This window comes from Xenopus laevis, chromosome 8S, assembly GCF_017654675.1.
Source record: "Xenopus laevis strain J_2021 chromosome 8S, Xenopus_laevis_v10.1, whole genome shotgun sequence".
NCBI lineage: Eukaryota > Metazoa > Chordata > Amphibia > Anura > Pipidae > Xenopus > Xenopus laevis.
Window position 1 is genome coordinate 44,570,531 of NC_054386.1, and position 15,048 is coordinate 44,585,578.

General features: G+C 40.3%; 1 protein-coding gene across 3 annotated transcripts in view; it reads left to right on the forward strand.

The window, feature by feature from the left end:
- The window catches only part of nt5dc2.S (5'-nucleotidase domain containing 2), a 73,968-nt gene extending 59,162 nt beyond the window's left edge, over positions 1-14,806 (forward strand). For 2 of the 3 annotated variants that reach the window (XM_041574236.1, XM_018232018.2), the window contains exons 7-14: positions 1,063-1,123; positions 4,078-4,180; positions 4,299-4,400; positions 5,298-5,379; positions 10,023-10,109; positions 10,193-10,333; positions 11,913-11,977; positions 12,880-14,805. In XM_041574236.1, the coding sequence (XP_041430170.1) occupies positions 1,063-1,123; positions 4,078-4,180; positions 4,299-4,400; positions 5,298-5,379; positions 10,023-10,109; positions 10,193-10,333; positions 11,913-11,977; positions 12,880-13,141 (903 nt within the window). In that variant the 3' untranslated portion in view covers positions 13,142-14,805. 3 annotated transcript variants of the gene reach the window in all.
- Positions 14,807-15,048: the final 242 nt, after the last annotated feature.

The following is a 15,048-nucleotide window of genomic DNA, read 5'->3' on the forward strand; positions in this document are numbered from 1 at the left end:
ACAGTGTCCTGAATGGTATCTATGCTGTAGTTTCTGAAACTATGTGTGTCTTTCTTGGCCTTGCACTATACTTGTGACATGAGACAACAGATGTATTCCTTGTTCTGTGCAAACATTCTAATAACAGAATAGCCTTTAACCTTGAGCGTCTTCTAAAACACAGCAATTCTGTACTAGTGTCATGTTCTATAATATTTGTTCTTTGATAATAACCACTTATGGCTTAAATCTAAAACTCTGATATCTACACATAGTAGTGCTAAATTTGCATGAAGTAATTGTGCCATGCCATCTGCCTATGAAGGATAATGCTGCAGATGTTTAGTCTGTATTTACAACTCTTTCTGGCCAGGGTACCGCTGTGCTTGCTAATTTTGATATTTACCAAGTTGATTGGTAAACAATATTTTTATTACTTTAAAACACTTGTTTTTTGATGTTACTGTTCCTTTAAGGTATGAAGATCCAAATTATGTATAAATACGTTATCTGGAATACCCCAGGTCCCAAGCATCCTGGATAATAGGTCCCATACCTGTATTATTATTAACATAGGTTAGTGTAGTAATCTAAATAGCATCTTGCAGGGATGTGGCACACATCAAATCTGAAGCATGCGAAAGGATTTCAATTCAATTCTTATTTTTTTTTTAAATTCATAAAAAAAATGTTCGGGTTGATTTCCCTTTTAAAGCTAGCTGTAAACTGTGTTGTACTTATTGTAGGCATGTTTTTGGTTGTTTTACTTTTTTTTCCTGTCTTGGTAAAATTAATTGGTTTACAAACATTGTCAAAACAAATTGTTTTGGATTTGTTCTGTCTTTTGATCCTGACTTGCAGGATGTTTTGCGGTTATAATAATTCCAAAACTGGCTTGTGTCCGTCCCACTTGTGGCATCTTATTAAACAAAAGGTCATGTTTATTTTGTGGATAAATGTTCTCCTCTTGACCTAAAGTTACCATAGCGTTAAAGAAATATAATGGCTACAGTATAAGAAAACAATTCGGTGTCTATGTTGCCTTTAATGAAATGTCTGAATGTTAACCCTTCTTTTTTGCAGGATGCAATCCGAGATGTCCATATAAAAGGCTTCATGTACAAATGGATCATGCAGGATCTCGGTGAGTGACCCTGGAATACAGAACGCCAAGGCCCTAGTTGGTTATTTTCAGAAAGGTTCATTTTGGTGAACTGGAGACGTGGCATATATTTTTTTGGCAAGCAAGTATGAGCTGTGCATTGAACCAAATCTGTTTACCAAGTAATCTGCAGGCTGCAAAAGCATTTCTTAAAAGCCACACTGTTTTTATGGGGGATGGGACTGAAGCCCTTTAACAATACACCTATTGAGAATCATATGAACATATTTGCATAAAGAATGTTTTGCCTGTGCCTTATTATAAGGGTCATTCCTTAGCCTTGGGGGTGAACGTCATTAACAAAGGAAGGTCTCAAATCCATCTGTACAAAAGGTTAGACTCCTCAGCATTCTTTTTAGAGCGAGGGAGACTGGCACAGCCTGTACTTGGCACTGTTGCATGTCCACACTAGAGCAAGTTGCTTAAAAGCTCAGGCAAACTGCCATCTAAAACATTCTGACGATAATACTGATATTTGTGTAAGCGCGGTGTGTCTGCTTTGCTTTATATGGAGTTACACTATAACTCACAATACAATGGAAACATATTTATTTAAAGGACAAGTAAACCTTTAAAATAGGTGAATGTAAAAATGATGAGTGCTTATCTATTCTGCTATGTTATTTTGTAATTTACATTCATTATTTATTTTCTTTTTATTTAAAGATATTAAGGGATACATGTTCTGTTAATATGAATGAATTTTGTTACAACATCGCCACCTGCTGGTCAGCTTCTGAACAGTCTGACCACCAAGTAGTCAAGGAATTTGTCAGGAGAAAGAAAGAGGCTGCTGTTGGAACAAATTATTTTCATATTAACAGCACATGTATCTCTTAATAGTTTGGAATAAAAAGCAAAACAAATAATGAATGTAAATGACATAAGGACTTATAATAGCGCTCTCATCAATTTTATATTCATTTATTTTAAAGGTTTACTAATCCTTTAACATAGGCCAGTCTTAAATGAGAATAGTGTAGTAGTAACATCTGTATATGTGAAAACATTTATGTGTTGCCAAAAATATAGGGTTTCTAATGGTTGTGTAACCATTTCTGTGCAATTCACATGTGCGGTGTATTGTATTGCAAATCTTCTGAGTCACTGAGAGTTCCCTTCCAGTGTGTAAAATAAAGTATGGGGTGAAATGTTTTTTTTTTTTTCCTGAGTTATAGGTTCACTTGTGTTTATAAAGGTGTATTTATGCTTTTCAAATACTAACATGGTGCTTTTGTCCATGCTGAATGGTGTGGGGCAGAGGAGTCTGTTAAAGGAGATGGAAAGCAATAGAGGCAGTTTATTGCCAATAGATTAGTCACAATAGTGAAAGCTATAACACTATTTATTCTGTAGAATTGTAAACAACTCTAGACGCTCGTATAGCAGAAAGGGGAGGAGAGAGGGGGAGAGAGGAGCAAATTAAGCATGCTCAAGCCCGTGCGCTGGAGGTTTAAACTGAATGAAGCCTGAATGAGATCTCGCAATACTTGGAAATGAGATCTCGCGATGAGATCTCGCGAGAGTTACATTGGGGAAGATATGTGTATATCGTTGCAACGATATACACATATCTTCCCCAATGTAACTCTCGCGAGATCTCATCGCGAGATCTCATTTCCAAGTATTGCGAGATCTCATCGTGAGATCCCATTTCCAAGTATCGCAAGATCTCATCGTGAGATCCCATTTCCAAGTATCGCGAGACCTCATTGCGAGATCTCATTTTCAAGTATCGCGAGATTTTGTATTCAGGAAGTGATAAAGATACCACACCAAACGAGTCACTTTTACATTTTGCCTTGACAAAGCCAGCAGGCGAAACACGTGTTGGCACACTGGGAAGCGCTTTTTGTGAAGTCTCCTGGGCGCTTTCCTTATTTTTACTATTGCAAAATAATTTCCTATTGATTTTAAACCTTTGCGACCGCATTGATTCTTCTTTTATAATCTTACCTGTTATCCAATGGCACTGTGGGATTTGTAGTTTTATAGGGAAGATTAGCTCTCCGAATTATAAGATAGCAAGGTAAAATTGAGACTACAGTCCCCAGTGACCTACTTTCTTCTCCGTGTGGGGTCCCAGACTTAGAAAAATACAGGCAGCTAGAACTTGGGACTTCTCCACCTCTAACAATTTTCCTATTCCTCCTTTCTCTTTCAATGCTGGTCTCCTTTGAATAATTTTATGCAAACGTATTTTAACACCCTATAACTTTAACGGGGGTGTATGGATTAATTATTACTCACCAATTTTTATGCAGTCTTCAAAGATTACCTTAATTGATTTGCAGCAATTTTAATGAATTTAGTAAAGTTTACTTTTTAACAGTTAATCAGTTATTTACAATCTTCTATAATGAATGGATTTTAATGTGTGATATATAATAATGAATTAACTTTAATCTCACCTGGGTCAATTTTAATCCTGGTTATTTAAGTTAACTTCTTAATTTCATTTGAAGCACTAGCACTTTATAGCACAATATTAATTAATCCTGTTACATGATTTTTAATTGCTAATGAATTATTAGCACCTAGCACATAGCACTTTATTGGGTAACCCAGCAATGGCTGCCCAATAATTGAAGCAACACTGGGTTAGTAACCGTTAACGAAACTGTTAATAAACTCTGACACTGCTGCACTAATATTTGAATTTTCTTTAATTGGTGGTCAATTGAATAGAGAGGGGTTTTACTTCTTTTCATTTCTATGTATAATCTCTGTAAAGTGCTACTGAAAATGTTGGTGCTATATAAATAAGGGATAATAATGGTAATGCACATTGGAAAACCTTGCTCCAAGACAACCATAAAACATTCTGGTAGCTGCTTCATATTCACTTAACTAGAATAGACATTGTTAAGCAGGTGCTGCTCAGGGATCTTCTTTTTGGCACACGTTATTGTCATGACTTTCTCTTTTTCTCTTAGAAAAGTACATCTTAAGGGGAGACGAGACATATGCAGTCTTGCACCGCCTGGCCAGTCAAGGCAAAAAGCTTTTCCTCATCACCAACAGCCCCTTTAGCTTTGTGTAAGTTAATAAGTCTGAAATCCAGTGTGGATCCGGATGCCTACTATTCCGCTCCAAACAGCCTCAATTCAAAAGTAACATACATGGTGTGGATTAAGTCTTTTTGCTCTGCCGACAGGGACAAGGGAATGAAATACATGGTCGGCAAGGACTGGAGGGATTTTTTCGATGTTGTCATTGTCCAGGCAGATAAACCCCACTTCTTCAATGATTGTATCAAGTGAGTTTGTTTTGTTAATTCAGCTAGAATGGTATTCTTCCTGATCCAGTGTCACAACCCTAAGCATAGTATAGTATATTTGGAATGGGGCCTGCAAGAAACTGTACTTTTTGCTGTGCAGCAAAATTTGGGACAAGGCACATTTTCTCTCAGAACTGCAACAGCTTCATTTTATTCGGCATTGGATAACTTACTGTATTTGAGTCTCAAAGTTAAAATGGAAGTTCACATTAAGTATTGTTTTAGACTAGGGCTTTCCAACTGGAGGCTTGGAGATGTACCCCCCTCCCATGCGATGTATGGCCTACATACAATTACAGGGTATATTATATATTTGTATGACATAAGAACATAGAAATCTGTTTGTTAATGGGTGGTTAACCTTTAAACTAACTTTTAGCATGTTGTAGAGAGTGATATGCAATTTGCAGTTGGTTTTCATTTATTATTATTACGTGTGGTTTTTAGAGTTAGCTTTTTTTCAGCAGCTCTCCAGTTTGCAATTTCAGCAATCTGGTTGCTAGGGTCCAAATTACCCTAGCAACCATGCATTCATTTGAATAAGGGACTGAAATATGAATAGGAGAGGGCCTGACTAGAAAGCTGAGTAACAAAAAGTAGCAATACATTTGTAGCATTACATAGCATTTGGTTTTTAGATGTGGACAGGGACCCCCATGTGAAAGCTGGAAAGAGTCAGAAGAAAAAGGCATATAATTCGAAAACCATAAAAAATAAATAATGACAACCAATTGAAAAAATGCCCAGAACTGGCCATTCTATAACATACTAAAAGCTAATGTGAAGGTGAACCACCCCTTTAAATTCAAGGTGTTTTTTTAATGATTTATTTTTTCCTGTAATGATAAACAGTACATTGTTCTTGTTCCTATGTAGACCTTTCCGTCGGCTGGATAAGAATGGAGACTTGAGGTGGGATAAGATTACAAGTTTGGAGAAGGGACAGGTGTATAAACAGGTACAAAGATGCTTAGTATAAAGAACCTTACACCATTCACAATGCTCTGTGCCATGTAACGGAAAATATACTCCCCATTCATACATTTGCTCATTTAGCTGGGCTTGTATGGAAATCTAAAAAGAAAAATTTAATTTATATGTACACAGACATAACTCGTTTCACAGATCGAAAGGAAACCATGATAAACAATAATTTGTCTGTGTGTTTTCCAGTTCCCCCCTTCCCTAGGATCTCTCTGTAATGCAACACTACCCTTACCTTATTCCATTGTGAAGGGGTGTATTCTGGCACTTAAAGTCTTTCCAGAAACAGAGCACCACCTACTATGAAAGGTAGAGGGTCTTAAAGGGTTGTTCACCATTAAATGAACTTTTAATAAAATGTAGTGAGTGAAATTTGCAAGTCTTCATTTTATATTATTTGTGTTTTTTTAATTATTTAGGTTTTTTGTGCAGCATTTCTCCAGTTTAGCACAAGGGCTGGCATATGAATGAAAACTAATTAAAAAAAAAAAGTAACAATAAAATTGTACCGTCACAGAGCTGCCAGGGTCGGTGACCCCTATTTGAAAGCTGGAAAGCGTAAGAAGGCTGCGACAAATATTTAAAAAATGATATCACTTAAGGGTGAACTACCCAGGTGAAGTTGTAGAATTTATCACTTCACAATGGAACAAGGTGAGGGAGTTGCATTACATTGTCAACATAAGGAGTCTTAGAAAGCACAGGTATGGGACCTGTTATCCAGAATGCTCGGGACCTGGGGTTTTCCGGATAACGGATCTTTCCGTAATTTGGGTCTTCATGCCTTAAGTCTACTAGAAATTCATTTAAACATTAAATAAACCCAATAGGCTGGTTTTGCTTCCAATAAGAATTAATTATATCTTAGTTGGGATCAAGTACAAGCTACTGTTATTATTACAGAGAAAAAGGAAATCATTTTTAAAAATTTGGATTATTTGGATGAAATGGAGTCTATTCGGAGCTTTCTGGATATCGGGTTTCCGGATAAGGGATCCTATACCTGTAGCTTGTTGCAGTATCATGGTTTCCTTAAGTTTGTGGAATCAGGCAGGGTAGGACTGGGGGCCACCTTCAGCATGCCCCCTCTCCCCCCCCCCCCCCCCCCCGAGCACATGCACGTACCTGCTTTTAACACAACTGGAGATAGAGCTCAGGGCAGAGAACGGGTCTGGGCCGATGGACCTTACGGGTTTTTTCCCGACGCCCCGCTGGCCCAATCCAACCCTGGAATCGGGTATGTAAAAAAAAAAAAAAATAATTAAAAAAACTATATTTCTGAAAGTTCAGATCGTGTTTATGTACATTTTCTACATAAGCCTAACAATTAATTGTAGAGTAAAAAGATGGGTATAAAATTCTGTCTTAGGTTTCAGTCTGGCACATGACTATTGAGTATTTAAGTTATCTTGTTCATTTTTGACAACCTGTTATACGGTATCTGCTATAGTTCTTAGTTCTAAGTCCTATCATCCACCTCACCTATTTAGCCTATTAGGGTTGGGAATGCTGGGAGTTTTTTATTCTACTTGCGGCACCCCTTGCTTTCCACTGCAAACTTTTTCAATCACGTTGTTTTCAGTACGCCTCATGGGGTTCTATTTGTGCCATATTTTATGTGTCTAAAACCAGACATAAGGTTTGGTGGTGCATATTCACAAGAGAACAGTAATACAAGTCTGAATGTGTGCTTTTTTTGTTAAGACAGGGAGGGGGAATGAACTATCGCCCCTCCTTAGATCATTGCCGGCCTCAGCCATAATTGCTTTTTTCGCCATCTTCAAACAACTGAGACATCTTTGCTTACATATTTGTGGCCTTCTGAATAATTGTAGAACTGTTTTTTTGCAAGGTTGCAGGATGTAATGTGTTTTCTTTAGGCTTGGACAACTGCTGAGCCTTGGATTCCATCCAGACCCCCTGTAATACAGGAATTACATTATTTTAGGCAATGTTTTATTAGTGACGCGGATTCTCAAAAGGGATGTCTGCCAGATGAATAATACAAGCAGGCCTAGGATGAAAAATTCTGTTCCCTAGAGCTATTCATCTATAACTGACTTGGGAACACTGCGATCCAAATGAAAATGTATCACTATGAATGTGATTTACCGTATATACTCGTGTATAAGCCGACCCGTGTATAAGCCGAGGTACCTAATTTACCTAAGAAAACTGGAAAAATTTATTGACTCGTGTATAAGCCTAGGGGTGAGAAACTGGTACTATTTTTGCTTTATGCCATGTGTTTACTGACCACAGGCTAGATTACAAAAAACGAAAATGATTTAAGGAAGGCACTCATCAAAAATAATTTTTATATTTGTACCTTTAAAAGGCATTTAGCTGCAGGGATCATGAACTGCTGTGCTTTCCCCCATATGAACAAGGAAATCCTTGTATGGGTAGCAATAGTAGCAATTGCAGGTGAAAAGTTTGCTCCAGTTTTGGTAACCCTCAGCAACCCCTGATGGGTGTATGGATGTATTATTTATGTGTGGGACGTGCATGTACGGACATAAACTAGATTTGCTACATAAGCAAATGTCCTTATAAGCGTTTATATACAGATGTGTTCCCTTCATGACATCATGCATGTTACGCTATGATGCTGTGAGCGCTATACACCTATGTGCGTGTATGTGGAGTGTTTACAGACGTTGCTACGCAGGGCCGGTCTCACCTTCTCGCACAGGGTGCGCACTTGGCTCTCGTTGAGTTGCTTGCAGTCATTCAGCTGCTCGATCCACTGGTCCAGCTCTTTAGTAAACGTCTTGTCCTCTATACCAGAACCTTCCCTACAACCACACTATCCCACGGCAACACACACTACAAACACAAACAATTCCGCATTGTGCCGATCAGTTTGTTCCCCCTCCTCTCTGCCCCCGCTCCTGTCACACATTCACTGACACGGCCTACGCCTCTCGCAATACGGTAATGCGCACACATTGCAAAAAGGGGAAGGGCTGAGGAGTACTGTGTGACGAGAGCTTAGAGGGGAGGGGCTGAGGAAGCCACGAGCGGGGAGAAGTACGGGCAGCACGGAGGAGTCACACTGAGTAAGCGTCAACCTTTTTAGCTGACCCGCGTATAAGCCGAGGTAGAGTTTTTCAGCACATTTTGGGTGCTGAAAAACTCGGCTTATACGCGAGTATATACGGTAACTGTGTTCCTGGAAGTGTACATTATTGCTTCTTAAAATAGAACACAGCTGTAAAGTAGAACACATTTTTTTTCAACCTGTAGCCCTTTCAGTTATTGTCTAACTATAACACTGATGCAGCTGAATTTTTCGAGTCAGAAATGAGGCAAGTTGGAGAGTCTGCAGGTTTTCACACTGGGCCATGAGCACTTTCACACTCTCATATGTATCTTGTTTGGATGGGGCCCGGGGCACAGATGGTCAATTAGACCCCCTTCAGGCCCATCCACTAGTTCACGATCAAGCATGTAACAAATGAGGAAGCCAGGAAGGAAGCCTGGCAATTTTAGAAATGATGAGCAAAATTTTTCACCAGGGTTCACCCTGAAAAAAACTACTGGTGATAAGACTCCTTTTAAACCCAGTGAATACAAAAAAACATATTTTTTAGCTAACAAATATCTGTAGATCTGTAGTTCATTTGAACACCAGCATTGGACTGGGGGACCCGGGGCACACTGGGGCTGCTGCCTTGGGGCCCTCCATCGCCCCCCCCCCGGACCCCCCAGACAGAAAACGTCCTTTGGCCCCCTTCTGGAGCCGCAACATCCCCCCCCCCCCGCGCCTACCTTCTTTTTCGTTCAATTGCGCTGGGGGCCAGGGAGGGTAGTCGGAAACAGATGCCATGTAAGGACTGGGACTGGGCCCACTAGGGCCAGGGCGCACTGGGTTTTTTCCCGGTGTTCCGCCAGCCCAGTCCGACCCTGGTAACCACGGTTGTTATTAATTTACCATTATTACTGTTCATTACTATTCCCTAAGGTTACTCTAGAGATTATATCCCCTCCACTTGTTTTAGGTGCTTCTAGTCAGACAGACCAGACTTGCATTCTGTTTGAGTGACAACTTGTCAGACAGGTTTGGCATGCTAAATATTTTTGCTTTTGCACATCCATGCATTCCATTTAAAGCTTTGTCACTGACTTTCCACCCAGCGACCAGCAATCTAAGCATTCCCACCATTACACACCAGGGCTACGTGATTTCCATGTAGGCCGGCTGAACAAAAGCTTTGTTAAAACGTCAGTCTGCTTGTCTGTGTCGGTTGATATGTCAGCACCCTCCCAGGCCTCAGATTTAAGGTTTCAATACAGAGAGGGCCATTTTGACAGGGGGCTGAGGGATTGATGAAAAAATAATTGTTGACAAAACTCTGCATAGAAATCAAAATTGCTAGAAACTATATGTTACAAAGACCATAAGGCCAGTATTTGAACCTGTTCTATAAAATCATAGTAACATAGTAAGTTAGGTTAACACACGTCCATCAAGTTCAACTTTTTAATCATTTATTTCTGTACTTTGAAATCAACTTCTCATAAAGAATAACATTGTGACGATGATGATGATATAGTTTAAATATATATGTGTTCAGAAGCATAGATTAATCTATTTTCTATTTATTTTCTTAGGGTAACTTGTTTGACTTCATTCACTTAACAGGCTGGCGTGGTTCTAAGGTGCTTTATTTTGGAGACCATCTGTATAGTGACCTTGCGGTAAGTGCATTAGACTGCAAGCCCACAAAGTATGTTTGATTTAAAGTGGTCTCACTCCCATTAAATCATGTTCTTACGTTTAGGACCTTATGCTGCGTCACGGTTGGAGGACAGGGGCTATAGTGCCGGAACTAGAGACTGAAACCAAGATAGTTAACACAGAACAGTATTCCCAGTCGCTGACTTGGCTGCAAGCACTGACTGGCCTCTTGGAGCGTATGCAGGTCTGTATCATTCGATGATCCTCTGGCAATGGCAATGTTCTCTGGCAATGGGTGAGGTGTTAGGTACTGTGAGTAACAGAGCCAGACCGGCCAGGTGCCCTAGGCAACCTGGCCGGTCGCAGTGCCGGCTGGGTGCACATGAAAAAATCGACGCAGAGCTCACCCGTGCAAGAAATACGGCACTTGCGTATGCGAGAAACAACACGCCACACAAGCGGAAGTGCAGGATAACTGGGAGAGAGAAGAAGCAGTCGGAAAGAGCAGGGACCGTTCATGGGGTAGGCAGCAGAGAAGATACGTGCCTGGTGCTCCCCCCAGCTTTGCACCCTAGGCACGTGCCTACTCTGCTTACTCCTAGGTCCTGGCGAGTAACACTTACATTTGTCATATGTATGCAACTTGATAATAGGGACATTGCACATTCAGGGGCATACACTTTCCACAAATTACTCTGCATGGCCTGACTAAGGGCTGGGCCACACGGGAAGATTTCAGGGAGATTAGTCGCCTGGCGACTAATCGCCGCGTCTAATCTCCCCGAATGGCTTGCTGGTATCTTGCAACGGCTAGCACTAAAGTCGCCTGCACCTATTCACATGCGGCGACACGTTTTTCAAAGTCGCTTGAAATTGCCTCGTGAGGCAATTTCGAGCGACTTTGAAAAACGTATTGCCGCGTGTGAATAGGCGCAGGCGACTTTAGCGCTAGCGGGTGCAAGATACCAGCAAGCCAGACAGGGAGTTTAGTCGCCTCAAAGACGCAGCGACTAATCGCCAGGCGACCAATCTCCCTGAATCTTCCTGTGTGGCCCTAGCCTAAGGGTAAGGCCAGACGAGGAGATTTTGTCGCCTGGCGACTTATCGCCACGTCTTTTGCGCGACTATCTCCCCAAACGACCTCAGCGTCTTTTCCCCATAGGCTACAGCGCAAAATCGCCTGCGCTAATGCACACGCGGAGATGCTTTTTCAATAGTCCCCCAAAGTTGCCTCGGCGACTATTGAAAACGCATCGCCGCGTGTGCATTAGCGCAGGCGATTTTGCGATGTAGTGATAATTTGCGCTATCGTGATAATTTGCTTTGCTAAGACACTACATGTTTTTTTAGCAGAGGCAATACTCAGTATTGCCTATGGCAGGGTATTTTTTTGGCATTCTGTAGCCACAAGTAGCTACTACTAAGTAGCTCTGGAGCTACGCCAAAACCACTAGTAGCAGCTACTCGTTGTGGCTAAAAAATACCTTGCCATAGACAATACTGAGAATTGCCTCTTCTAAAACACATGTAGTTACTGTTTGTAGCCATGACAAGTAGCTGCTACTAGTAGCTCTAGAGCTATTCTCAAGGAAGGTTCCCAGTTACCAAAGATAGCTCAGTTTCAGCATGCAGCAAAGATCTAGCTGGGTTTCTTAACAAGAAATCACCCCCTTAAGCATCATGGTCAATACATACCTTTTATGCTTTTTCTTTAAATAGAGCACTTTAAATCTACCATTATCATTTATAAAGTACCAAGCATATCCAGTAGTTACAAATGGTTTCAATCCAAGTTAATTCATGGTTTGTTCTGTACATTGCAGAATTTCAAGGACCCAGAGTCTCAGCTGGTACAGCAGGATTGGATGAAGGAGAGACACGAGCTAAGGTATTGTTTCTTGCATGTCCATAGAAAGAAGCATATTTGTGTAATGTAATTATGACTCAAGACTTGCTGAGGTTAGTTTCCAAGATGGAATGCAGATTTCCCATGGGAGAGAAAATGTCATCATCTTCACAGTGAGCTTTTATTCTGGAATAGCATACTGTTTATAAACAGGTTCATGCATCATTGCATTGTGAAATTCAAAGCAGTATGTTTCAAGCTGTTATAAAGGGGCTGTACACCTTTAAATTAAATTTTAGCATGACGTAGAGAGAGTGATATTTGTGATTTGTTAATTTGTTTTTTATTCAGCAGCTCTCCAGTTTGCAATTCCAGCAGTCTGGTTGCTATGGTCCAAACTGCCTAGCAACCATGCATTCATTTGAATAAGAGGCTGGATTATGAATAGGAGAGAGCATGAATAGAAAGATGAGTGATAAAAAATAGCAGTAACAATACATTGTAGAAAGAAGGAAAATAATTAAAAAAATATAAAAAATAAATAATGAAGACCAATTGGGAAGTTGCTTCAAATTGGCCATTCTATAACATTCTAAAAATATGCTAAAATGTGAACCACCCCTTGAATATAACTGTGGTGCAGAGAGCTGTTCTACAGTTTTTAATGTAAGCCTTTAACCCTTTACTTAAACAGGGAAGAGGCTTTGGAACATTAAAAAAAAATGAACAATTTGTTCTTGATATTGATTGGTTGCTATGACTTTGCAGTGTAGTAATGTAATGTCACATTACTGTCACTAATGCATTATTGAGATACAATAAATACACATTACTAATATTGCAATATGCAATAATGCATTAGAGCACATAATGGGTTGACATCTTTCTTGCTTTGACATAATTATTTTTTGACATTATTATTTATTTAATTATTTTTGTTTCAGGGCTGTAACCAAGAATCTCTTCAACCCGCAGTTTGGTAGTATCTTCCGGACCTGCCATAACCCCACCTACTTCTCCCGTCGTCTCTGCCGCTTTTCAGATCTTTACATGGCCTCTATCAGCTGCCTCTTAAACTATGACCTAAGCTACACTTTCTTCCCCCGCCGCACCCCTCTGCAGCATGAAGCGCCACTGTGGATGGATCAGCTCTGCACAGGCTGCATGAAAACTCCATTCTTGGAAGAGATGGCCCACATCCGTTAATGGGCACTGGAGAATGCAGTGAGACTTTGGGTGCTGGACTCTGCGAAGATGGAAGAGAGTATGAATGCACCCTGGAGCCATTTCATTGAAAATGCCACTTCTGTGACATGAAACTGCCAATGAACTAAAAAATGCACAAGTGTGAGGATTTGCTCTGTGCTTGTGTAGAAAAGACAAACTGCACAACAGGGTGTATTAATGTCAGATTTTATTTCAAGGTCCATGTCTCCCTGCGGTTGAAAGCTCTTTGCTTATTTTTACTAATTCAAAATTCTATTGTTCTCTTCTGTATAGAGAGAGATTATTGTGCCCTTGTGTAGCTGTAATCGCTTCAGTATTCAATTGGCTTGCCCAACACATCAGTGGCGTAACTAGACATTAATGGGCCCCATAGCAAAATATTTTTCAGGCCTCCAAAATGTCTAGAGGTTGACTTGTTTTATTGAAATGGCTATATGAATTCCCTCATGAAGCCCCTATCCCTCCTGGGCTCCCCTGCAGCCGCAGGGTCCTGCCTTACATTGTAGTGACCTACAATATGTTGCTGTCTGCCTTTGCCTAGTTCACGCAGCTTGTTGTAAAGGCCATACTATTTGGGACACTTGCTTTAGACTTCCACCATCTCTGCTAGCGTTCCAGTCTCTGTACTTGGTAAGCTGATGGACAACATCCCAATTTAGCCATGTGAAATATATAAGAATGTGCTATCTGCCTCCTTCACTACCAACACCTGCTTTCTTCTTCATAGCTATCCATAAATCATTCTTGCAACTGACGCATTTACATAGCTTCAGAAGGCTCTACTAGAAAGAACAATAAAGGAATTTAGTTCTGGAATCCATTTGTATTCAGAATGAAGATCCATTCAAGCTTCTCTGCTGAGCTTTTTTGATTTTGTGATTTTTCTTTTGTTCATTTTTAGACGTTTCTTACCAGTAATTGCATTCCATCGGATGGGCACACCGAGACCATTGCAGGATTGAGTGATACTACACATGGACCTTAATTGTTACTAAAGGGATGAAAGGATACGTAGCAGACTAATGAGCAATTTTCAGGTGAAGCTGATATACGCACAATTTTTTTTAGCTTTTAAAGAAGTTTTGTTCTCGGCTGTAGCAGTGAAATCAAGGCAACCTGCAGCTTCAGATCTATATTGAGGGACACTGAATGTGATCATGGTTAGCAGGCTGGTGTTAGTTTTATTTTCTCCATGAGGGCACTGTGAGAGAGATTGACGCTTTCTGATATCCTGAACTGTAATTGCCTCTTTGTTTGAGGGAATGGAAAGGAAAGCACTTTGCCCTGTGACTAGCAACAGGGTAAAGAGTTTCAAGTCCTCATATGGACATATCGGCAAACAGATCATGTGGTGTGAGAACTTCAGCGGGTGGGGTACTAATGAATTGTTCTTATATTCCTGCAATATTATGCTGATTTTTTATGTAATGTGAACTGTGTATTGCAACAAGTCTAAAGTTTGAGTTGTTTTACTAGGAAAGGTTTAATGTCTAAAAACAGGATAATGGGTATGCGTCTGATATACTTGCATTGTATAGCTATGGGCAAGACTCATTCCCATTATTCATCTGCCACAAACTTTTTTTTTTTATTCTTTTTTTTTACTGTTGAACAGAAAGCTTGAAATAAATGTATAAAATCTTTGGACTGGACTTTTATTTTCAGTTACATCACTTAGGCTACTACTCTCAAATAATATATATACTAGCACAATTTAATGGTCAGATACCAAATGCTGGTCTCTACATAGCCACTCATGATTTAAGGGCAGGGACTTGCAGAGTCAGACTGGGGGGCCCGGGGCCCACAAGAGCAGCTGTCTCAGCACCCCCCCCCCACGCGCGTGTCTGCACTGGTTTTGCTGCAACCGCCCAAAAAAGGGAGGT